Here is a 26,783-nt window from a genome sequence, read left to right on the forward strand (position 1 = left end):
TATATTAATTTCGCCATCTAGCTCCTTCTTAGGAGCGTGACTGTCTATATAGCCATCATAATTTAAATAAGATGTACTTTCCGGGAGCCAGTATGCAAGATTAATTTAATATAGTCCTCCCTTTACGTTATTAGTGCTTGTTGATGGTATTCAAACCACTTGCATAACCACACCATATTGGTTTCATAGTGAAGAGGCCTTATATTTGTATTCTGTACAGTTGTGCAACTTCAAAACAACTATATTTGAAGCCTAAATCACAGTTCTTAAAAGATAATTCCCTAAAGTATCCACTGCCAAAATATGATAAACAACAATATGCTAAATATGGCATGGTTTAGGCAAAACACACTTTCTGATTTGTTGCAATCGGGGGAACTTGTTGGCAGTACAAACTAAAACGAGTTTGCAATTGGAAATGACCACATGCAGAGATTAAAAAAAAAAAAAGTCAGTGTGTAAAAACTCTTTGCAATACAGATTATTACCATGTTAGAGAAATGTTCCAGGTTCAATACAAGTTTTTTAAGCATTTGTGGCGTAATAACTACCAAAAATGTTCGACTTGTGCCCTGTTTTATTTATTCAACAAAACACACAAATTAACAAGACATAGCAGCTTATACAAGAGACCAATGACACATATATATACACACACACACACACAAATACATATAAATATAAAAAAAATAAAAAGAACAACAAAATGTATAAATATAGTAGTGTATACAGGTACAGTAATATGTTTAAGCAATATGTAAATTTAGTGTGGTATAATAGTAATCATTTCATTTTTCTGGTGATGTGGAGAGAGAGAGAGAAAGAAACAAAAAATATGGATATAAACTCAATGAGTGATGTCAAGACAATTTGAAGCAATCATAGTTATAATAATAATAGTTGTAGTAGTCGTAATTAAAGTGACAATAATAATAATAATAACAATAATAGTAGTAGCAGTAGTAATAATAATAACAATAATAGTAGTAGTAGCAGTTGTAATAATAATACTAATAGTAGTAGTAATAATAATAATATCATCTCGGCTTTATATAATTTTAGACCAGTCAATAAAGTGTTTGCCGATATACACAACTCTCTAGGTCTGGGAGCCGTTCCACTACCGCCGGCGAGTACAACCAACAGACCCCACCAAGCAGTGAGTGTTGTTTTAATCGTTATATATTTTTAAAAACATTTTGCTGTTTGATTTTTATTGAGTGATGGGAGATCAGGTATGGTTATTCCTTTACATTCTGCTTTTTCTAACTCTATCCATGGGTTTTGGAAACTGTCACTTTTGATCCACTTGCAAAAGTATTGTAGATGAGATGAGAAGCAATAGTGTTTACTATCTACTTATTTTAGCATAATTTTTTTCCGGTAAAATTAGTTAATTGTTTGATTTAATGATGTAAACTATTTCTTAGTTGGTTGTACTGGCATCATGGTGAATAGATAAAGGATTTTAGATTTTTTTAACTGTTGCAATACGACCTATAATGGGTAGGTTCATCCATCGAGTTAATTCATCTTCTATTGTTTTCAACAGGTTAAACAAGTCAGTGAGGTTCTGGGATATGTTTATTCCTAAGTATGTAATATTATTTATTGTGAATGTTGTGTCCTGCAGCTCATGTCATGTGGTTTTATGTTCAATGGTAAAATTGTTGATTTGGTCCAGTTTATGGAGTAGTCTGTTATGATAGAATATTCGTTGATGAGTTTAATTATTTCTGTAAGTGATGTTTTAGGATTTTGTACAAAAAGTAATATGTCATCTGCATATAAAGAAATGTTATGATTGGTGTTGTGTGATAAAACTCCAAACATATTATCATTCTGTCTTATTGCAGCAGCTAGAGGTTCTATAAATAGTGCAAAGAGTAATGGTGATAAGGGGCACCCTTGTCGAGTCCCTTGCTGAAGCTGGAATGATGATGATATTATGCCATTCGTTATAACAGATGCTAGTGGTGTATTATATAATGATTTAATCCAGTGAATAAAGGAGTTTCTGAACCCACATTTTTGAAGTGTTGTATGAAGGAAGTACCGACTGACTTTATCAAATGCATTTGTCCAGTGATATGATTATTGTCTTTTTTTGTTTTGTTTAGATAGGGTCATTATGTTGAATAATCATTCAGTATTGTTTGATGAGTGGCATCCTTTGATGAAACTTGTTTGGTCTGGATAGATGAGAGATGAAATTTCTGATTCAAGACATGTGGCCAGAGCTTTACTAATTATTTTTAAATCAGTATTGATAAGGGATAATGGGCGATAACTAGTGCATACTGTTGGGTCTTTGTTTGGTTTAAGTAGAACCAAAATTAGTGCTGTGTTCATGTGAGATGGGATAGAAAAATATTTTACATTTCTGCTGTCATTCGCAAGAATAATGGTGATATAGCTGACCAAAAGTGTTTGTAGAATTCTGGTGTGTATCCATCTAGACCTGGGGCTTTATTATTTGATAGTGAGTTGAGAGCCTGTTTATATAAAATTTCTGATATAGATTCTTCTAATGATTCTCTTTGGGTTGTGGTTAGAATGGGTAGAATGAATTAGTGTCTTTAATTTTTGGTTCTTTGTCATTACTGTACAGATTTTTATAAAATGTACAAAAAGTGTCATTGATATCTTGTAAGGTGTGGAGTGTCTTTCCTTCTGGGTACTTAATTACTGGGATAAGTGTCTTTTCTTTGTTACGTTTGAGTAAATTAGCAAGGTATTTACCTGATTTGTCATTATGTTCAAAATGTGTATATCTTAGGCATTGTTTTTTAAATTATATCCTTTTATTTATATCTTCGTAGTCACCTTTTGTTTTATTTATATCCTTTAAAGTCTGTTCATTGGGATTATTAGAGAAATATTGTGTAATGTGTGTATTTTATTTTCTAATTCTTATTCTAGTTTTTGTTACTTTTTGTGTTTGTATGTAGAATATGATCTTTCCTCTTGCAGCTTTAGTGGTTTCCCAAAGAGTTAGTGCAGAGATGCCTGGTGTGTTGTTTGTTTCCACGAAGGATGCCCATTCTTTTTTAAAGTATTCATTAAATTCTTTGTCTTGAAGAAGAGATGTATTCATCCTCCATCTAAATTATTTTTTTTATAGTGTTCCTGTTATTGATAGTTATAGTGATTGGTGCATGGTCAGAGATAATGATAGGGTTTATTGTTGTATTTAAGATGTCTGGTATGAGGGAATTGCTTGTTAAGAAATCATCAATAAGCGAATATGATTTCTGAACTGCTGAGAAATAGGTGAATTCTCTTGAGTTTGGGTTTGTAAGTCTCCAGCTATCTCCAAGAACAAGGACAGTCATATATTGTTTGATGGTTTCTGTAGATTGGTTTAAAATGTTATGGCATATTCGATATGTCTTGTGTTAGATCAATAACTGTATTAAAGTCTCCTCCAATTATGATAGCTGATTGGGAAAGGTTGGCTATTGAAGAGAAACATTTATGGAAAAATTGGGGGTCATCTGTGTTTGGTCCATAGATATGAGCAATGGTCAGTATTTTATTGTTTACGGTTATGCTGATGTTAACATATCGTCCTGCTTTATCACATATGGTTGAATGATTAATAACTGCTATGTTTTTATTGATTAATATTGCTACACCTGTGTTAATTGTGTATTTGTTAATTTCTTGTGTTCTGGTTCCAAAAGGTGAGTTTCTTGCAATAAAAATATATCCGTATTAATGTTAAGGTGGTTTAAAATTCTGGATCTTTTAGCAGGTGAATTAATGCATTGTACATTCCAGCTTACCAATTGTTTGATATTTAATATAAGTACCTGTACCCTATTATATGATATAGGCCTAGACAAAAAATATACATACAGTACACATTCAATGTCAGACAAACACAACATGAAACAATGAGAACACTTTTTTTCAAATGAATACACAGATAACATATTTTGAATGTGGGAGGTAGATGATTATTCTTGTATTGCATTTATTGGCGACATTTTTTTTTTCGTTCTTCCTTTCGTAATAGATTATAACCAGTATATAGTGTCATTTCTGTAAAGCTGGCCATCAACATATAGTCGGTCTACATAGAAGAAATCCACACCTATCATCTCACTTCTGAAAAAAGAATGGATTAAAATAATTTGAGTCTGATGGAATACTTTTATGCTGCCTTTATGGGCATTTTGGAGCTTCAAAGTTCTGGCCACCATTCACTTGCATTGTAAGGACCTACAGAGCTGAAATATTCTTCTAAAAAACTTGGTTTGTATTCAGCAGATGAAAAAAAGTCAAGCACATCTTGGATGGCATGATGGTGAGTAAATAATTTTTGGGTGAACTATTTCTTTAATACCAAGGAAGCACTATTACAAATTAAATAAACACAAATTCGATAATTGCTATAAATAACACAAGACATAACAGACAAAGCAGGAGTACTTTTAAAAATAATCATTGATTCTACGTATATTATGTTTTCCTTCGACATTAGAAACAATGCATTAATATTATAAAAAATCTGTAAACATAATTCAAATGCACATCATATACGTACATTATCCACAGCAACCTCCAAGATCAATTAAATGAGAGTCTTGTCTCCACAGAGTCACGCTCTTTAAAAGGCACGAATTACTTTAATTTCATGCTTACCTCCAGCAACATGGAATAGCCTATTCCTCGCGTGTCCATATTTACTAGAAAGCACTGAGTGCGATAAATGGAGCGCTAAGCGCCACGGAAATATGACGGAAAAGAGCTCACCTGAAGCGCGAGAAATGAAATGGGGCACCTCCATACGGCATTATGGCACCCTTAAAGTGCACTTCGGGAAGGGCACGCCACTCGAAGAGTCGTTTAAAACAAAAGTAAGAAAGTGTATTCCCCCCCCCCCCCCATAAAGGGCCCTTTTACAAGACTTTTATTGAAGGGTACATTCAAATTGTAATGCCATGCTCTCTTTAGAGAGCCCACATCAAGAGCTTTGTACTTTGTAGTGAGTAGGGCATAGGGATGATCACTTTCGATTGGAATTCATAGATGTTTACGTAGCGCGAGCTGTGCTTTTGCTCGATCCGCCTCGGATTGTTTTGAAAAGCACGCGCCCAGTTTGCCTGCAGCGGCTGACAGAAAAGGGGCGGAACTGTCACGACTTGACACTTGCGATTATAAACAAAGGCTATTATTATGCTATCGTATATGGTAATACAAAAGATTTCATTTAAACTGAAAATGATAGCGTTTGTGTTTAAAATTATATTGTGTGAAATTGTCTGTACACTCCTGGTACAATGTGGTGCCTAAACAAACGCATTTTTGGGTACAGAAAATTACGAGAAAAATCAAACAAACAGAAAGTCTGACTGAAAAAGCTGAATTCCGCATGTTGATTATATACTGTATATATTTACATACTGTAGGCCTATATGCCTTAATATTTTTATTTAACTTTATTTTGGTGGTATTGTTGTGAATGTAAATGTGTGTGCACATCATAAATAATCGTGTTTTTATTATTATTATTATTATTATTAGTTTGTAAATGTTCAATGTTTTGCAAAAAAAAAAAAAAAAAAAAACTTTGATGATGAACTTGGTCAGTAGGCTATGCTAACTCCTAATTTGAAATTCTGTAATAATAAAATTATTGTTTTAAATTAATGACTTGGTTCAGATAGTGAGGGTATAATACAGCAAAAAACTATCGAACTCCTTCAAAATTGTTTAAAAAGCATCCCAGCTGGAACTGTATGAAGTTGGTTGAGAGAATACCAAGGATAGCAATAGGCTAAAATATAAAATAGTTTTCTATTACGAATATGAGTACGAATAGGTGGAATACAATTTACGGTATTTCAAAGAGTGATAGTATTGATGTATTTGAGTGGGACCTGTTTTTAGATTTAATTACAATATAGTGGAACAAAAAAAACTAAACAATAAATGAATAAAAATAAAAAATACAAAACTATATAAGAAAAAAGAATATAGCTACAGATAAACTAAATAAAACAATGATGAATTATAATAAATTATAAATATAAACAAAAAAGTGTTTTCCAAGCTTTTTTTAATGCCTAATTTCGCGTTTGTGATTAGAGAACTTACATTTATGTATGTTTAATTTGGCCGAAAGTTATAAAAGATTAATAAGATAAAACGGTTTCTGTTTCTTTCACTGATTTATGGGTTCTTTACGTGTATTAACAAAAGCAAACAACACATCTTTCCAACATAATACAAAATGGAGAGTAGCCTACAAATGATCAAATGAAGTACAAAAAAATTGTCTAATATATATATTAGACATATTATTTTTTTTATTATTATTTTTTTTAAATGACAATGTCAAAATAAATGTACAACCAGTTATACAAGACGAGACGTCTTGCACCTTACAAAAGTTACACATTTGTCAATGTCCGAAATCTCGTGGTAACTAATCTCTTGGTAGAAACTGCTACTAGAGGAACTACGGTCGTCACCTGTATGACGTAGCCCATTCCAACCGCACCATAGCGACCAATCTTAACTACAGCGGGGGAAACCACACATAGTCGCTTAAAGGAAAAGACAGCATTTGAAAACAAATGAGAACGAATCACGTTGCTTTTCACAGAAACTGCTGAGATGATCCGGCTGTGAAAGGAATGCATCGACTGTTTAACGCTGTTTTGGAGTAACTAACTGTTTACGTTGCCTACACTACGAGCTTTGGGGCTAACAGGCTAGCGCAGTTGTCGCTAAAATATGGTGGGCAGACGTTGAGCAAGGGAAAAAACTTTAGGCGGGCTCAAATATTCGCTAATCTGCTCTCTTCGCTTGTTTACTTTTTTTTCTTCTTTTTTTACGCTGAGGGATTTTGTTTCTAACTGACAAAAACTCGCGTACGACTTGTTTTGAAAGTTTCTTTTTTTTTACGTTTCGCTCAAGTTAATCATCTATCACGCGCTTTCATCGAACATCGGCGCTCCGTGGTGAAAGATGATTGATCGGCCGATCGATCTCGTGCGCTCCTGACCGATAATGCACAAGAAACGAGGAGTTTATCAAAAGCACAACCGCTGCGGCAAAGCTACGCGATTCAGAGCATCACACCCTCGTCCATTTATTTAAACGCCATTCACTCGGGAAAACAGTGCTCAATGTAGGCTGTGTTGGAATATTGGGACACATTGGACTATCATGGATCATATGGAATACATCTCTTCCCGTGGTTAATGAATGGCACTTCCATTATGTGTTGGGTTTAAATTTGGACCACTCCACGTAAAGCAACGCATGGTTTGCCTTCAAATCAATTTAGAAGACTTGCAGAGAAAATTACATGGAGACTAGTTGGTCATGCCAAGGAATGAGTTACCATTGCCAGAGGGTTGGGAAGAGGCCCGAGATTTTGACGGGAAAGTCTATTATATAGACCATATTAATCAAACCACCAGCTGGATTGACCCAAGGGATCGGTACGTTCTGGGAAATGCACAAGTGCTTACTTGGTGTAAAGATGCATGCTGACTCCATTGCTCATGTTTATAGCTATGAGTCAGTGATTACAATAAGTGTGAACCTCTTTAAATCCATTGCACTCGTTGCTTTAACCAAATCTGGTCATTGCAATCCATTATTTGTGATACAACTCACCCCAAACAATCTTATGCGCACAACTGAGCCTTCGCTTTTTATACTAAATGGCCCATTTGTGTTTCCTCGATTTTGAAGTACTGCATTGTTTCATCCATGAACTAATGATCAGTACTACCCTTTAATTCCCTTTGGACTTTAACTCAAAATCTGTGCAGGAATGCCTAAGGTTATTAGAAAATATTCAAGCTTCCCTGGCTCAAGGTTTGGTATGTTCAGATTGCAGGGATACAGTAAGTTTAGCCTTGCAATGATGGAGCACAGGTTTTTAGTTTTTCCTTTCCCGCTTTTGAATTGTGTTTTATTTGTACAGGATGCACTCCTCCAGCACAAATGGAAAGATGATAGCAATAGGACCACATAGTTTCCCCCTTTGTGTGGTGCAACAGTTTTGCTTGTAGCCAGGAAACTGAGATGGCAGAAAGTTATAAACCAGTACCTAGGACCACAGATCTTAGCGCAGGCTGATTCTCTTAATCCCTTTCCCTGCAAAGTCAAGGTGCATAAGTTCAAAGTGCACCATAGTGCTATGCCAACTTTAACAAGAAAGCCAAAATATGTTGTTTAGTTTTTTAGTGCTTGTTGAACTGGTGAATTTGGAACAAGAGCTCTGTTTGCGGTGAAAGTTAAGCTGTGAAAAGTGATCTATTTGTTTGCTTTTTGGCTGATTTCTGTCTCGTTTATTTACATCAGAGCAATATCATTTTTAAAGGAATTTTTCACCTAAAACGAAACTTCTTTCTTTAATGACACATTTTTGTTTTAAACCCATATAAAACAAATTCTTCTGTGGAACTCAAAAGCTTAGCCTCAGTCACCATTGACTTTCATTGTGTGAAAAATAAGTTGCAATGAAAGTGAATGGGGATTGAGACTAACATACTGCTTAACATCATTTTGTGTTCCCATAGAAGAATTTAAATTCCCAGTACCAGTCTGTGTCCAGTGTTAGAAATACTTCTAGATAGCTACAATTTATAATCAAGATTATGCTTTAAAACATCAGAATCATGACTCATGATTTATGTAGTTGACATATCAATCAGTGACAGCAGTGTAACGTGCTATACTCCCATCTAAAACTATTTTAAACAACGTTTTTCAAATTCTTTTATAAATAATACGCATGTTGTTTTTATGACGTAAACCATTGACACACCATTGCACCATTTAAAACTAAACTAGTAAATGCAAAAGTTGAGCTAAAAAAACGTAACCCATAATTCACCCAAAAAAGAAAATTTTTCATTATTTACTAACAATTATAAACTCTGTGAAATTCAAACCTCACATAACTTCAGGATAAGAGTCCCTGCGAATGCTATCATGCACCACACTGAGCCGGACTGTTTGTTTTACTTTAGTGTGACACACTGAAAGCATGCGCTCCGGTAAATGGAATGTTATCTCACTCTGTCTGATAGGAGACCGACCATCGTCAGAGGTGAAGCAGCTCACTTTTATTGTTGGACATTGATCATAGTGCAATGCTAGTTGGAGTCTCATAAATGACCTGGGGAATTTATGGAGTGTCTTGAATGAAAGTGTCTGACTCATTGTTTAGCTATGTCCTGTGTTTGTGCTCAGTTGTGCTGAATGTGTTTGCTATATTTCATTAGAGCATGGGTCTTGAGTCTTTGATTTCATTGTGGTTTGCTAGAGCGCCTCTTTGGTGGCGCAAAAGTAGAACAGGAGGAGGTTTGAGCTTTATTGACAGTTCAAATGTATTATACAATTATGCTCTTTGGATTATTTTCAACAGCAGAATATGAACTTTGTAAATAGTGACACAGGCCTAGGCTATATCACAAAAATAGACGGTTGTTCCTTAAAAAATCTGCTTTTCCCAGGCAAGCGTTAAAAGGAAAGTTCACCCAAAAAATGTCATTCTCTCTTCATTTACTCTCCATCATACCATCCCAGATATGTATGATTTTCTTTGTCAGAACACAAATTAAGATTTTTAGTAGAATATCTCAACTCTGTTGGCCCATACAATGCAAGTGAATGGTGACCAGATCTTGTAGCTCCAAAAATAACATTAAGGAAGCATAGAAGTAATCCACAAGACTCCAGTGTTTAAATGTATATCTTCACAAGTGATACAGTAAGTGTGTGAGAAACTAACTCCTTTTTTTACCCTAAATCTCAACTTTAAAGGAATGTTCCGAGTGAAATACAAGTTAAGCGCAATCAACAGCATCTGTTGCATAATGTTGATTGCCAAAATTTGGGTTACAGTGAGGTGAAGTGAATGTGGCCAATTGTTTAATGGTTTAAAAGCAGAAATGTGATGCTTGTAGTTTTATGAAACACTCACATTAATTATTTTTAAACTTTAAATTATTTGAGCTGTAAAGTTGTTTAAATTGTCATTTTTACAGTTGTTTTGGGGTTTGCTGACATTACTTGGCATGGCAACGACGTTGTAAAATTGGTTATAACTTCACACAGAAAAGGCTGTGATTTTATCACACTAAAATCATGTTTACACACTTGTTGTTTCTGTCTTTTGGCTATACTTTTGACATTGACATGAGTATTTTAACATAAAAAAATTGGCCCCCATTCACTTCCAGTGTTAGTGCCTCACTGTAACCTCAATTTCTGCTGCTGTTTTTTTTTTTTTAAGAAAAGGTGGGGCAAGTCAAAATACATTTTTGTGGTAAACAACATAGTCATAAATGCTGTTGATTGTGTGTAACTTGAATTGAACCTGGAATATTCCTTTAACTTTCACTTGCAGGTGTGAAATTAAAACTAAACCAGCACCACATGTGACTTTTAGATAGAAAAGTGAAAATGGAGATTTAGAGTAATAAAGGAGATAATAAACTTTTCGTTTATTATATAAGTTTTTTCTATTGTTCTTTTGCTCACCCACACCGATTATATCCCTTCTGAAGACATGGATTTAAAAACTGGAGTGTTATGGATTACGTATGGTTTTTTTTTTTTTTTGTTTGTTTTTTTGTGATCTTTGGAGCAATAAAGGTCTGATCACCATTCACTTACATTGAGAGAACCAACAGAGCTGAAATATTCTTCTAAAAATCTTTGTTTGTGTTCTGCTGAAGAAAGAAAGTCATACACCTCTGGGATGGTATGAGGTGAAGTAAATTACTATAGAATTTTCATTTTTGGGTGAACTATTCCTTTTATGTCGAGCCCTGTATTCAAAACATTGATAATCGTTAGGCCAGAGCTATTTAAACCTGGTGCAATTAGTAGCTTCCAATTTACAAGCCAGTGCTCCACAATGTTTATCAAATTCATTCTCAGGACTCCATGATTCATTGTTCTCATTGTAATACCTGAATTGTGACAACATCACCAAAGATCTATAAAACACCTTGATCGAGGGCGATGCAGTTCAAAGATCTCTGGAAGGCAGTCTTGATTGAAGGACACTTGAGATAAATTAGGCCTGTGATGAAATATCATCAGAATCAGTTGAGCCACGAATGAGTCTAGAGAAATGTGGGATGCAAAAGAGAAGGATAAAATGTGTTTTGCACAGCAGCCTCAGTCTTTTTTCTCTCCGAGTTAAATTTAGAACAGGCCAGTGGGGGTCTCTGAGTGCACTTTCATTATTCATAACATGAAAAAGGAGCTAGTTCAGTTTCACCCTCTTTGAAAGTCTGGAATTGAGGTGGAAGGCAACAGCATACTTTATGCAGATAACTGTGGAAAGGTTTAAATGGAACCAGCTTAAACCTCTGGTCTAGATTTGTTTTTGTGATTAAATAGATTGATCTGGGTAATGTGCTGCACACAATCAGATTTAATATGGATTGTTCCTTATAATCTTAGAAGCCTAGAGCTTAATTTCTTGCATAACACTTCTGCTAAACGTAATGGCATTGCAAAATTTGCCTTGCTTACCTTGTAAATGAAAGTCTTTTGAAATTGTGCAATATGACATTCTTGCACTGCAGAAAAATCCTGCCTAATTACATACTTCATTCTTTTGCCATGGTAAAAACAACTAATGTGAGGGGGTTTATTTTAAGAAAAAAAGAATTATCATTTACAAAATTCTTATTCAGCTACTAGTGGTACATCAGTAGCAAACCATTATTAAAGCTATTAATCTGCATTAAAATACTTTTATTCCAGCTTGAAATGCAGAGACAACGTAAGCCATTTGTAGATACATGTTCATGAAAACTGTAAACACTGTGCCTCTTTAGGGCTATACAAATGTTTTGTTTTGAGCAACCAGTCTTAAGAGGGACCACAACATTGACTCAACCAATAGTATGAGTTGGGGGCGGGACTATCTGTTTGTCTGGGGGTGTATTCAGAAAACTATTTTGAAAACATTTATTTCTGCAAATCCATCTGTGGCACTGGGGGTGCAGAAATTACAAACTTCAGCTTTAAACCAGTCCCAGCGTAGATATGCATTGAACAAAGGACAGGTTGATTTCATTATTTTATTACCCTCTGATTGGGTACTGAAGTCAGTCAAGGGAATCTAGGACAAACGAGGCACATTATACCATGAAAAAATCAACCTGGGTTTTATTTTTCCAACATTAATTAAGTTTAACCTCTTTTCATCTTGACTAGTTTACTCAAACTCTTACATGATAGCTACTGCCTTTGCTTTCATAAATGAGCATGTTTTTGTAGAGATGTGGGAAGTACACTGGCAGCCAAATGTTTGGAATAATGTACAGATTTTCCTCTTATGGAAAGAAATCGGTACTGTTATTCACCAAAGTGGCATTCATGTGATGACAATTTGTAGTCAGGACATTTAATAACGTGAAAAATTACTATTGTGATTTGAAAGAAATTTCACAACTTCTTAAACTACTTCAAAGAGTTTTCATCAAAAAAATCCTCGACGTACAGCAATGCCAAGGATCTGCAAAGCTGTCATTCTAGCTGACAGTTTGTCCAGATACTCAGATGACATGTCACCCCATGCTTCTTGTAGCACTTGCCATAGATGTGGCTGTCTAGTCGGGCACTTCTCATGCACCTTATAGTCTAGCTGATCCCACAAAAGCTCAATGGGGTTAAGATCCATAACACTATTTTCCAACTATCTGTTGTCCAATGTCTGTTTCTTTGCCCACTCTAACCTTTTCTTTTAGTTTTTCTGTTTCAAAAATGGCTTTTTCTTTGCAATTCTTCCCATAAGACCTGCAACCCTGAGTCTTCTCTTTACTGTTATTCATGAAACTGGTGTTGAGCAGGTAGAATTCAATAAAGCTGTCAGCTGATGACATGTGAGGCGTCTATTTCTCAAACTAGAGACTCTGATGTACTTATCCTCTTGTTCAATTGTACATCAGGCCTTCCACATCTCGTTCTATCTTTGTTCTATGTCTTTTAAGACTGTATATACCTTTGTATGAAATCTTCAGTTTTCTTTGGCAATTTCAAGCATTGAATAGCCTTCATTCCTCAAAACAATTATTGACTGACGAGTTTCTAGAGAGAGCTGTTTTTTTTGTTGTTGACATTTTTGACCTGATATTGACCTTAAGACATTCCAGTCTGTTGCATACTGTGGCAACTCAAAAAGAAACACAAAGCCAATGTTAAACATCACCATGAACCAAATAGCTTTGATCTGTGTTTGATGTAATGGCAAGTGATTTTCTCGTACCAAATTGCCAATTTAGCATGATTACTCAAAGATAAGGTGTTGGAGTGATGACTGCTTGAAATGATCAGAGAAGTCTAGATTTGATCAAAAATTACTTTTTTCAAATAGTGATGGTGCTATTTCTTTTACATCAGTATGTTCTGACTATACTTTGTGATCAGTTGAATGCCACTCTGGTGAATTAAAGTACCAATTTCCTTCAGAAACAGCAAAATCTGTTTGTTATTCCAAACTTTTGGCTGCCAGTGTACATATTTTAAAAATCGACTAGTTGGTAGGAGGCCAATTGGTCTTAAACAAAATCAGTATATTTAGTCTAGTTTCGGGTTCACCTGACCATGTTTGGACATATTTCATAGGGAGCGTTAACATGAGATGTTAACAGAGCACAATGGAATAGAACATAATGCAGAGATCTGGAGACAGGTTTTTGAAAAGGACAAAGACGTCCATCTGAATGTGTTTGGCTGAAGCAACTATGTTTGAAAGATGAAGATGTTAAAGACTTTTCTGAGGTTTTACCTCAATAACTGTCTAAGAGCTAAAGCACAGCACACTAATTAGCACTGTGCTAAAAAAGTATCTAAATGTTAGAAAATAAAATTAGATAAGATAGTCAACCTCTAAGTGACTAGTCGGATGTTGGATAACTATTTTGTGACCAGTCCCTTATGTTTGTACCTAAAAGTAATCCACAACGTCCTTATTACAAGTTAGCACACACATTCATATCCTAGTCCACTTAAATACACTTCAGCAAGTTCTTTCTTTTAATTGATTAGTCTAGCTAGCAAGTGTCAACAGAACTCTCCACTGAAGTTCGGCCAGACTACTTTGTTAGCATTAGCGAGCGGCTGATAATAAAAGTTTTAGTGGCGCTCTTTTCGGCCAAGTGGTTGCCCCCAGTGCTCTGCCGTGATCCAAAGCATTGGGTTGGAGGGCAACAATGTGTTGCCTCAGAAACCTCCAGGCGATGGGTCAGCAGGACCTGTGGAATGCCCGGCTTGGGTTTCCGGCTATTGTACTCGGCCACCACACTGGAGATGAATAGCCCCACATTCCTCTGGTGCCCCTCCCCCCCACACATACTCACAACAATGCTCAAACTCTCCCTGGTATGCTGGAGCAGTGCTTCAAGTGGGGTTGGAAGTATCGAAATTACCATTTACGAGAGCATGAATGGCGTCGCTAAGTTGTATTTGGCGTAGTTGTGGTGCATAATGTGTTCTTTTTTTTATTTTATCAACATCAAGATTTTAGGTAAAAATTTAAATGAATGTATAAGGAAAGTCTATATTTAGGTGCTATGAGTATTCACAATTTCTTTTTAAGATCTTCACTATTTTTAATCAACTTTTTGTCTCAAGTTCATTTAAAATTCAGGTGGAATGCAGAGTAAATAAATGCAGTCTCAATACCATAAAACTGCTTTCATAATAATTATAAAATAATGAGTAAAATGCTGTTTAAAACCATTGTTGATGAAGTATAGCATGTCACACTTCCAGACATGTCAAAGTATTTTATGTAAATTCCCCATTTACCAGTGGGAAACTTGGAATTCTAGATGATTGAGTTGTGACATTAGAAGTAGTAATGTCTGATTCATGAATTAAAGTCAGTATGAAATAAAAATTCACCCCCTCTATTTTCTAAATGCATGTTATTGAACTTATTGTGAACAATTCATCCATGCATATATTTTCTTATTATTACCTCGTAATCTTTCATCAAAATGAAATTGCTCAATCTTCCTGTGAAACGACTGACTTCTCCGATAATTTCGTCCGCTTAAACACTGCCCCTTTCTTATAAATACCATAACCTTGCGTAGGGTTGAACAAAGCATCAATCGCATGTTGTTAAAGATGGCAAGGTGCATTTTCATCTGCTTTCCTTCAAAACTATTGTTCCTTAACCGAACTTCCTTGGTTATGGTTCAGCAGGCTTGAATTTACATTTCGAATGAAATGCCTGAATTGCTGAGGTGATCACTAATGAATACAATGCTTTGGATGCCTTTATATTTATGAGTTTATATTTTTTAATGCAGTTATCTTGGGATACACAGCATGTGTAAATGTTTTTTTCCTTTGTTTAGTGTGTTGTGATTCAAAACTTAAAAATATGCTTATCTTTTTCTCGTGCATTTTTTCATCGGCTACATTCTCTTTGTTAGCAAAGACCGTGATGTGCTCGTGCATTTATGTTGTCAACTAGATAAATGTGTTGAGATTTCTGCTCAATTTGACCGATATCTGGCTCTGACATGAGCACCATGGTGGTAGGGGTGTGTGTGTCCACTGCAAACTTGCATTCAGATCTTCCTCCGTTCCGCTATATGCAACACTCATATTTTCACAATACAATCAACAACCAATGGATAAAGGCAAATCCCCGCCCTTCATTTGTTTTTTCTTGTTCGGTTAGCTATTTCAATCAGAAATGCATCACAATATGGAAGTTAATTCGGTTGCAACTTCCATTTCATGCTGACTTTATTCGTTCATTTGAACGGATTCTTTAAATGACTCAAACCAAATCGCAAAGCTCTGGAAGATCATCCAACTGTAAGTTATGAATGGAGAGAAACTGAAATGCGGACAGTGTTGTTAACAAAATGGGAATAATTAATATTATTAAAAATTTAGATTTATTATCAATATTGACAACGGTATTGTTAATGATGTTTTATTAACAATATTGGCAACACTACTGCTAGTGATGTTCATATCGATGTTGTTATCAATAATGTTGGAGCAACAAAAATCATTTGACACAATCAGTGAACCAAATCTTGAAAATATTGTGATAAACAGCTATTTGAATAAATTTTTTACAGATGATACTATGCAGGGACTTTGCAGAACTGTATTGACTCTGTAGTGAATCATTATTTAACAGGTTTAGTGACAAACTGTTTTGCTACAATGAGTTAGACTTCCCAATGCTAGTTCAAAGGGGCGTGTCGACATAAAAGATGTTGGACAGAGACTCCAAAGTCAATGGAAATTAATGATTTGGGAAATTAATTCAGTGCAATCTTTCAGTAATATATTTTTTTAAATTTATGACATACTGTAGCTAATGGTAACTGATGTCTAATCGTTTGCATTAATTCAAATTAAATATTATTTTTTTATATACCATGCATTAATAAATCATATTGGTTGTGAAAGTTTTTATTCAAAAGTTTGCATTTAATTAATGCTTATCCACTGGTATAATTTATCTTTATTTATCAGTGAAGTCAAATTATTCAATTATCCACTTCGTTATTATTTCTTTACTTTGAGTGTGTTTTACTTTGGCTTCTTCCATATTTTGTTTCCGACTTGAATGTGTGACAATTCATAATAACGAATACCCAACTCGGATGTACTGTAGGAGCTTCCCAGGTGCATTTTAAGGCAGCATGACATCCTACAGAAAATAGATGCTATGGATGAGTGCTGGTGGTCCAACATCAGAATGTCTCTTCACTGTGATTGTCCGTACACTGACAGTGGGGTTTCCTGTGTGATTTTGCAGGCAGACTAAGCCTCTGACCTTTGCCGACTGTATTGGAGATGAGCTGCCTGTGGGTTGGGAGGAGGCCTATGACCCCCACATTGGAGCCTATTATGTTGACCACAACACTAGTAAGTTAAAGATTAGCAAGATGTGTCTGGGTGTAAGCATATTGAGTATAATTTTTTTTTTTTTTTTTTGTTTGTGATAGTATGAGGAGAATTGATTAATGATTAGGAACTAGCACTCTATAGTTCTCAATAGCCCTTACATATTTGTCTCCTTCTGTTTCTTAACATTTTCATGTGCTCTGTTTTCTCTGTTAGAGAGCACGCAGCTGGAGGACCCACGAGCGCAGTGGCAGCGTGAGCAGGAGCTCATGTTGCGGGATTATCTGTGTGTGGTTCAGGAAGCATTGAGCGCTCAGAAGGAGATCTACCAGGTCAAAGAGCAGAGACTTCACCTGGCCCAGCAGGAGTATCGGCAGCTAAATGATGCTTGGCGGGACAAGTCTTCCTCACAGACCAGCTGTAAGACAGAACTTAGCATAATGTTTTAACTTTTATTTTATTTTTTTAATAGGGCTGTCAATTAATTGTTTAATGTTAGTTTAGTTAATTAAAGCTGAAGTGTGTAATTGTATACAAATACACACTTCATCTGCCATTGGTTGACCGAAAATATAGTCCCGCTCCATACTCATGTCAATGGTTGAGTAAACTTGCTGCGTCGAGCTGGACATATTGCTCAAACCAACAGAGCAATGTTCTTTAACTAGCGCCATAGTGTTTTGGGCTAGTTTTTGGGGAAATCCATCTACAGATGCCTTACAGTTGTCTCTGCATAATAAGATGTGATATGAAAAAAATATATATATTGAAAAAATCACACACATCAGCTTTAATTATATGAAAGATAATGTGTTGAATACAAAAATGTGTCCTAATAGACCCTCCCTTGACGTGCTCAGTCTGTCGCACCCTTTTATGTCATGTCAACTCTAACAAATTCCACCATGAATTCAGTTGTCAGAATTAGAAATGTGCAGCATCTGTAGAGATAAGTGAGCTAGATTTAAAGCTGCATGCTTGATTGAGTGGGATGCAATTTTGAGTTAACTTAAATATACTTGAAAAAATACGTTTGCAGCCCAATCGCCTGTGACCTCACTTGTCAAAAATCTTTGGAAGTGAGTACGTCATTGCATAGTAAAGATATTGTGTAAGCAAGCCCGAGTGAGATTAAAATGATGTTTCTTCCTTGTGGTATTTATACATTTTCTCTTAGTTCCTTATCGTTTAGAGAGACAAGCTTGATATACTTTGAAAACATACTGTAATTTTTAGAACTCAGAACTTCCTCCCCAGACCAAAAAGAGCTTTAATTGAATTAAGATGCAAAAACAACTCGTTCTGAACTTCTGCAATGTTGGACAAATGAATACATCAGCACATGATGTTCTTTTGTTTACATGTTAATTAGTCATCAGAAACATGGCACGCCCATTCATGGTGAGTTAATAACATCAATGATATCAACATTTTAAGAGTGAAACGTTTGAAGGTTGATTAAACCCTGTGCTGTTTTTAAATGTGTGTAGCACCTACAATTCTGCATAGCCCTCAGAAGGATCCCAACATTAACGACGAGCTGCTGAAGTTCATTTAAAAGTCCATGCTAATTTAAATCTGATCCTAACAGTATATGCAGCACATTTCAGTGCGGATTGCTTTGTGAACCTGCCACAATGTAAATTGAAGCTATTATTGATGTAAAGGCAACCTGTGTCTTAGCGGAGCTCTCATTTCATATGCAAAGGGAACATTTCTTGAAGTCACTGATGCCTTCTGTGTGAATGAATCACTAAAACTTAAAGGAATATTCTGTTTTCAATACAAGTAAAGCTCAACTGACCGCATTTGTGGCACAATGTTGATTACCACCAAAATACATTTTGACTCGTCCCATTGTTTTACAGTCATTTTAGGGGTTTAAGGTGTGTTGACATTACATCATCATGGCAACAGAGTTGTAAAATTGACTATAACTTTAAACAGAAAAGGTTAGTAAGGGATTTTCGTACACAAATCATGTTTATGTACATATTGTCTTGTGGCTGTACTTTTGAAAAAGTGGGTAATTGGCCCCCATTTACTTGCATTGTAAGTGTGCCACTGTAACCCATCTTTTTGTTTTTTCTTTTTTTAAGAAAAAGAAGTGGCAAGTCAAAATAAATGTTTGTGGTAATCAACATTATGTGACAAATGTTGTCAATTCAGCTTAACCTGTATTGAACTCAGAATATTCATTTAAAAGTGTCAGAAAGAAGGTGGAAAATGGTTGTGAAAAAACGAAATTACAACTTGGTTGGAGCAACAACAAAAATTACTAACATTTAATAACCCTCATAGAAAAAGAAATAAAATATATAAGAAATAAATAAAAAGTTGTATGAAAACTCTTCTCGTTATCATAATGGATGTATAGTTATGACATGGTTTGTGGCATGATTGTAAGTGACTATGGAATTCCTGAGCCATACCGAGTGGTTTTCAAGATAAGATAATGCCTTTGAACTATTTATCTTTCCTACAGTAAATTCCAGATCCTCATCCAGCAGTAAATATGACCCTGAAATCCTCAAAGCGGAGATTGTTACAGCAAAAAGCCGGGTAAGAAGCTTCTACATCTAACACACTAGCCTTTGATCGGCTATGAATGTTATCTTGTTTATGCAATACAAGAATTGGGTTTAATATTTGCAACACTTCATACATCTGGATGTGATGGCAGGCAGCAAGATTACACTTGAAGCCAAATGGAAGGCATCTAGTAATTACACTGGTGTCTCATTTATTCCCCTACTCTCTTTCTCTCCCTGTCACACTCTTTCATGATTCAGGTAAATAAGCTGAAGAGAGATTTGGCGTGGATGAGGCAAGAACTGCAGTATAAAGAGCAAGGCTTTGAGACGTTGAAAGAGTAAGTGTAACCTGACCTCTCTACATGACCACGGTCGAGATAATTGAGTGCTTGTGCATCACAGTATAAAAAGAGCTCTTTGTACCAAAAAATGCATATACTCTTATCTCTTGTCATTTTATGAGCTCATTGGCGCTTTTTATTGCAATGCAGCGATTCCACGTTTGTCTTGTCTGTGTGGCCACTGTTGTTTTGATAATGTTGCCATTTTTTAGAACGTCATCGAAATCTCAATCATAGTCAGCATGAAGCTGCTTCATAATATTGCATTTTGGAATGTAACTTTTGAAAAAAAAATTATTAACTGGACATCATCTTAAATAGACAACGCTCATGGCGCAAAACACCTATGAAATTACTCTCTCAGAGATACTCTGGCAGCCAAAGTTAGAAGAATAATGTACAGATTTTGCTCTTATGGAAAGAAATTGGTACTTTTACTCACCAAAGTGGCTGAAAATCTGAACTTCTTAAACTACTTCAAAGAGTTTTCATCAAAAAATCCTCCACGTACAGCAATGACAGCTTTGCAGATCCTTGGCATACTAGCTGTCAGTTTGTCCAGATACTCAGGTGGCATTTCATCCCACACTTCCTGTAGCACTTGCCATAGATGTGGCTGGCTTGTAGGGCACTGCTCACGCACCTCACATCTAGCTTATCCAACAAAAGCTCAATGGGGTTAAGATCAGTAACACTCTTTTACAATTATATGTTGCCCAATGTCTGTTTCTAACCTTTTCTTTTTGATTTTCTGTTTCAAAAGTGGCTATTTCTTTGCAATTCTGCCCATAAGACCTGCACCCCTGAGTCTTCTCTGTACTGTTGTTCATGAAACTGGTGTTGATCTGGTAGAATTCAATGAAGCTGTCAGCTGAGGACAAGTGAGGCGTCTATTTCTCAAACTAGAGACTCTGATGTACTTATCCTCTTGTTTAGTTGTACATCTGGTCTTCCACATCTCTTTCTGTTCTTGTTAGAGACAGTTGTCCTTTGTCTTTGAAGACTCTAGTGTACACCTTTTGTATGAAATCTTCAGTTTTCTTTGGCAATTTCAAGCATTGTATAGCCTTCATTCCTCAAAACAATGATTGTCTGACGAGTTTCTAGAGAAAGCGGTTTCTTTTGACATTTTCACCTAATATTGATCTTAAGACATGCCAGTCTATTGCATACTGTGGCAACTCAAAAACAAACACAAAGACAATGTTAAGCTTCATTAAATGAAGCAAATAGCTTTGAACTGTGTTTGATTTAATGGCAAGTGATTTTCTAGTACCAAATTATCAATTTAGCATGATTACTCCAGGATAAGATGTTGGAGTGATGGCTGCTGGAAATGGAGCATGTCTAGATTTGATAAAATTACTTTTTGAATTCTTGAATGTGGGCTATTTTTTCACTGATAATAGTTATTCACTTAATAATAGTCTTTACTTTCACTGAAGCTTACATCTAGCACAATTCCATGTCCACAAAAAATGGCTCTGACGTCATTGATGCACAAAAGATATTGGTTCTGCTTAGTGTAGTGAGTAAACACAATGTGGCAATTTTGAATTCTGTAACACAAATTTGGGCTAGACATAAGCTTCAACAGAGGTGAAGATTATCAGTGAATAATGACTTAATTTTTTTAATCACAAAGTTGTCATGTTTTCATTTTTTACTTTTAACACACACACAGTTGTACTCCTTTTTTTGTTTTTTGTCTTGACACCCTCTAGTAACTATGAACTGTCGTTGAATGGCAGAACTGCATAACGTTTCATTTTGTTCTACTAAAAATGTATGGGTGTGAAATGACATGAACGTGACTAATTACAGAATTTTCATTTTTGGTTAAACTTTTCCTTTAAAGCACAGCTGCTAAAAATATTAAATCTATCAAAAAACAACAACGATTTACTCACTAACTGACTTCAATATTCGACATATCATGAATTTGAAATTGTACATTCTTTGTCCACCTCAAGTTGTTCAAGATCTCTGTACTTTAGAGCTGCTTGCTGTAGGTAGAGCCGAGTCAAAGCATTAACTGGCCTGTTGCGAGTCTGTTTCCTCATATCAGCCCACCTTAATTCGTTTTAGACTGAATTCGAGAAGCCACAGTTGACATAAAGCCATGACTCTTTTTGTATGTGAAAGAGCCAGTAGGCTGAATAGTGTTGTCTGCCTGCTCGCCTGCCTCTCGTTCTGTTGCCCAGAGGAATGTGGACTAACCTGTTGCTCTGGTCTGTGCATGACTTACCGATGACTTGCTTTACTTCCATGCTGCTGCTTAATAGAGCCCGACCCCTCCAGTATTCTTGGCTCTAATGAAGCATATCGTTCCACTAAATCTTAAGAAAAACATTCAACACAGGTGTCTATGAAGGTTTTGCCATTGTTGTTGTCTACAAGTCCTCGTGCCTCACTCAGGTGACTAGGTGCGGGCTGCTCAGTCTGTGACATGAATTTAGGTTAGTAAACATTCCAAAGACAAGCTTTGGAACCAATTTAGTTGTTGAAATATTTTCTTTTACTTTCCCTGATGACATGGCTTATATTACCTCTATAGTTGCTGGTAATGTATGAAACCATAACAAATTCCAAATAAAGAATTCAATAAATAATAATCAAAATAATAAATTATATAGATGGATCGTCAATCACTGGCTCACAGCAATCCATTTTACATTTAACATGGTAGACCATTTAGGGAACTAATCACTTTTCTTATCTGTATTTTTTCTTTGTTTTCTATCAGAATTGATCACAAAATTTCTAGTGCCTCGCATGGCTTCAAACTCCAAGAAGCCCAGGCCATCCTGAAGGAGGTGAAGACCATTAAAGATGCCATCAGCTCTGGGGAGAAAGAGAAACAGGAACTTATGCGGGTAAACATTCAGCATACCCCCATGGGGCAGTACTCCGAGAACCTTCAAGGGATATTTCCTCACCCTAAAACTTTTCTAAACCTGACTTTATGAAACATAAAAAGAGATGTTAAACTGAATGTTAGCTTTCTTTTATTGCATCTTTTTTCTCCTTACAATTAAAGTGAATAGTGACTGAGGCTATCATTCTGCCTAACATCTCTTTTTGTCTTTCACTGAAGAAAGACAAAATAAAGGTGAGTAAATGAAGAATTTTTGTTATTGGGTGAACTATCAACCCTCTGTATATTCTCTCAATATTGTTATTATGAAAGCAGAGTGTTTAAACAGTACCCAAGTCACAAAAGGACAAAATGTTGCACCTGAGAGCATTCTGGGAATAGCACATTCCTGCATACTTTTAGTATTATGACATTGTGATATAAGGACTCCACAATTGTCTTGCTAAAAACATTTGGGCCAGTAAAACTCCATATGTACATACAGGAAATGTATGCAAACCAACCTATCCAAATAAAAGCTTCTGTGAAGTGTTCTAGTCACGGCATTATAATAGCCAATCAGACTGTCATAATGAGGTAATGTGTTTGAATGAGCAGAAGGAGTGGCTGCCTGAGAGAGGTGGGGCTTTTCATTGAAGATGACAATCATACATAAATACATTTACAACAGTTATTTGTGCTTTACGCTCACAAAATGTTTTGTGTGAGTACAGTACATGACATAGTTAAATAGCTGTATATGTATATATAACATATGCAGGTCATCACTGACTCCAAACTATACAACTTTATTTGACTTTATTTCTTCTGTGGAACAAACAAATAGATGATACATCACCTCACTCATCTCGGTCAGTCACCATTCACTTCCATTGCATTTTTTATTTCTTTCATAAAATGAATGTGAATGGCGAATGAGGCTGTAGATTATGTGGTTAATGAATGTATAGTGATATTAGTGAATGTGACGATCTGTTTGTTTTCGTACTCCGTGTTTGGACATGCTTTGCTGAATGTAAAATTTCCTTGTTTGCATTCTGTTTTGCTAACCTACTGCTCTTTAATGTAGGCCTAAAGAAAATATTTGCCGTTTACACCTTTACCACAATGTATGCACAAAGTAGGTTTTACCGGAGGCTTACATTTCACATGAGTTTTGCGTGAGTTGTTCATGCTTTTTGACTTTGCTTGTAGTAATGTAAATTTAGCATAAATATTTAAAGAAAGCCATTGAGTACAATGTTAAGGGAGTAATTAATATAAGTTTTGCCCTTTCGTTTGACAATTTTATCGAGCCAACGTTGTATAAAATTCAAAGCCACAAGTCAAAATTCAACCATTCTTTGGACTGCAAACCAATTGCTTCATTTTGTTTAATTCCTTGCTGGTGCTTTAGAGATGTTTATATATTGCTACATACATTAAAAATCTAATATATCGCTTGCTGTTGTATGTAGCCTTAAGCATCAAAGTGTGTCAATTAAGGCTTTTAAAATAATTTATCACATACTGTATTGTGTTCTATAACCAAAGCTATAGATGGTCTAATAAATTAAACATTTACTCTTTCTTTGTCTTTTAAGTGTGGTTAAGCAAGCTGATTAGCCTGTAAAGAGAGCAAACCATTCGCAACCCAGATAGCTCACATACTCGTCCGAGAGGTCTGTTTAAGAGTGTTTCACCTGTACAGCATCACATTCTAATTAACATCTGAAAACATCTTAAATGTTCCTCTAGTACACGTACACATTACCCAAAAGCCTATTGTTTGTAAATCTGATCTTTTTGAGATCCCTGATAGCACACATACATCACCCAAATGTCTATTTGTGTTTCGTTTTTTTTAATTTTTTTTTACATTGTTTGCTCATCTGCAATACGTCTAAGACTTATGTCAATAAGTATGTCAAAGATTCATCAGATGTCTTTTGAGACATTTATGATTTAGATTGTTTAGCAGATGTTAATTAGATGCTGATGCTTTCCAGATGAAAAGATCTAAAACAGACATCTCAGAGATGTACGTGTGCTATCTGGGTCAGATTTATATTCTAAATCATAAACATCTCAAAGACATCTGCTAAATGTCTTATTGACATTTGAGAGGAAACGTCTAACAGACATACTGCAGATAAGTAAAAAAATATGTCTTCCAGATGTAAACACACATCAAATAGACATCTAGGTGATGTATGAAATGCCATCAGGGATGTTACTTCACATAATCATATCAAAGTGTAGAGTTTTGTGAATTTAGTGTTTGATATAAAATTTGAAATTATTGTTTTAGGCAAGAGAGAGATAATTAATTATATTCAGTGTAATATACTGAACCAACGGAATTTCATTTATTTTATATTATAGATTAAATAAGAAAATGTAACCGGCATTTATTATAATTGTTTTTATATATATAGATAATTTTATCCCCCTTTCTCCCAATTTGGAGTTCCCAATTCCCACTACTTACTAGGTCCTCTTGGTGGCACGGTTACCTCAATCCAGATGGTGGAGAACAAGTCTCAGTTGCCACCACTTCTGAGATGTCTATCCGCACATCTTATCCACATGGCTTGTTGTACATGACACCGCGGAGACTCGCAGCATGTGGAGGCTCATGCTACTCTCTGCGATCCACACACAACTTACCACGCACCCCATCGAGAGCGAGAACCACTAATTGTGACCACGAGGTGGTTACCCCATGTGACTCTACCCTCCCCAGCAACTGGGCCAATTTGTCACAGTCACTTAGCACACCACCTTCAATACTCGCTGAGCTACCCAGGCCCCGATATTCTGGGTCTTGAAAAAAAATAAAAATGAATCACTGATTTTCAAAAATTGGTGAGTTATTTCGGGCTTCTGGCCACCCTTTAGGGGTCTACAGACTCCATGCTGTTTCGACGGATGGCAACCGTATTAGTACTCTGAAATTTATTTTCAATATCTTAACATGCCTGTAACAGTCCAAACAGCAATTTTCTTTTAATATTTCTGTCTTGTTTTCCAGTAAAAATATCTAAACATCCTTATTAAGAGATATACCGGTAATATATTGAGATATTAACACTGGTTTTCAGAGCATATATCTGGAAGATATATTTATTGGAAAACAAGACAAATTAAATATATTTATTTTTTTGTAGTTCATACTTTTAGCAGAGGGAGGCTTCGCAAACTTAAGTAATGTCAGGCCCAGATTGCCATAATTTTCCTTATTCAAGGAGAGTATTTTTCCCTCTTCTTTTTCCTTTTGTCGGTCTTTTATTTATTTATTTCAACTTCTCCTCACTCTGATCAGAGAGCATATGTAGAGGCAGGCTACCCTAAATAATGCATGCCTGCGTCTTTCCAGTTACCTCCACTGCAGCTGCCAAACCTCTCCTGTCGAGTGTGAATCTGTGTGTGTGTGTGCCCGACTGTAGCATGCACACTCGTAGCTTTGTGTTTCTCTCCTGCAAACTGCCATCTCTGCAGCCCCTCTTCCCTCATCACTTAATAATCACACTGCTAACTTCAGTTCTACCCGACACAGAAAGTGTCAGACGACTGAATTATACACTTAAAGGCCATCTGCAGACTTAGTTGTTATAAAATGGCAAGAATAGTTTTTCAGAAATGTTGTGAATGTGCTATCTGCAATCGATATCTGTGAGAACTGTAAATAGTGGAATGGGCAGGATCTGACATTCTGCATGCCCCAGTGCAGACATATTGTGTAGCATTTTAAGTGGTATTGTTAACAAAAACAAACTAAATGAAAGGATTTTGTTAACTAAAAAAAAAAAAATCGAACATAAGTGGAAAAAAAGAACACTCATGATTATAATAAAAAGATCTTGATTAAGTTTAGTTTTTGCCTTTTGTTAAAAAAAGTTTCATATAAAATGCAAAGACTTTACAATCGCCTTTATTAAACAGGAAAATGCTGCTAGATTGTGTCAACACTGGATGGCCCTGAGAAATTTAAATTATGTCAGTTAGTGCTTGACTTCTGGCAGCCCTAAAATTATAAAAAATAAAATATACGGAAATAAAAAAAAAGCTAAAATTAAAATAAATCATAGAGTAAACTAATGATAATTTAATCAAGGAAGAACTGAATACAAAATGCAAATAAAGGCTAAATAAAAAATTCTGAAC

The 26,783-nt window shown here is 35.6% G+C and overlaps 1 protein-coding gene across 1 annotated transcript in view; it reads left to right on the forward strand.

The window, feature by feature from the left end:
- Positions 1 to 6,520: 6,520 nt before the first annotated feature.
- Positions 6,521 to 26,783, forward strand: part of LOC127624612 (protein KIBRA-like) — a 44,052-nt gene continuing 23,789 nt past the window's right edge. Inside the window, exons 1-6 of the mRNA XM_052099402.1 lie at positions 6,521 to 7,460; positions 16,796 to 16,905; positions 17,101 to 17,304; positions 19,370 to 19,446; positions 19,677 to 19,756; positions 22,506 to 22,635. Coding sequence (XP_051955362.1) covers positions 7,342 to 7,460; positions 16,796 to 16,905; positions 17,101 to 17,304; positions 19,370 to 19,446; positions 19,677 to 19,756; positions 22,506 to 22,635 — 720 coding nt within the window. The 5' untranslated portion in view covers positions 6,521 to 7,341. The remainder of the gene's footprint in view (positions 7,461 to 16,795; positions 16,906 to 17,100; positions 17,305 to 19,369; positions 19,447 to 19,676; positions 19,757 to 22,505; positions 22,636 to 26,783) is intronic.

This window comes from Xyrauchen texanus, chromosome 31, assembly GCF_025860055.1.
Source record: "Xyrauchen texanus isolate HMW12.3.18 chromosome 31, RBS_HiC_50CHRs, whole genome shotgun sequence".
Lineage (NCBI taxonomy): Eukaryota > Metazoa > Chordata > Actinopteri > Cypriniformes > Catostomidae > Xyrauchen > Xyrauchen texanus.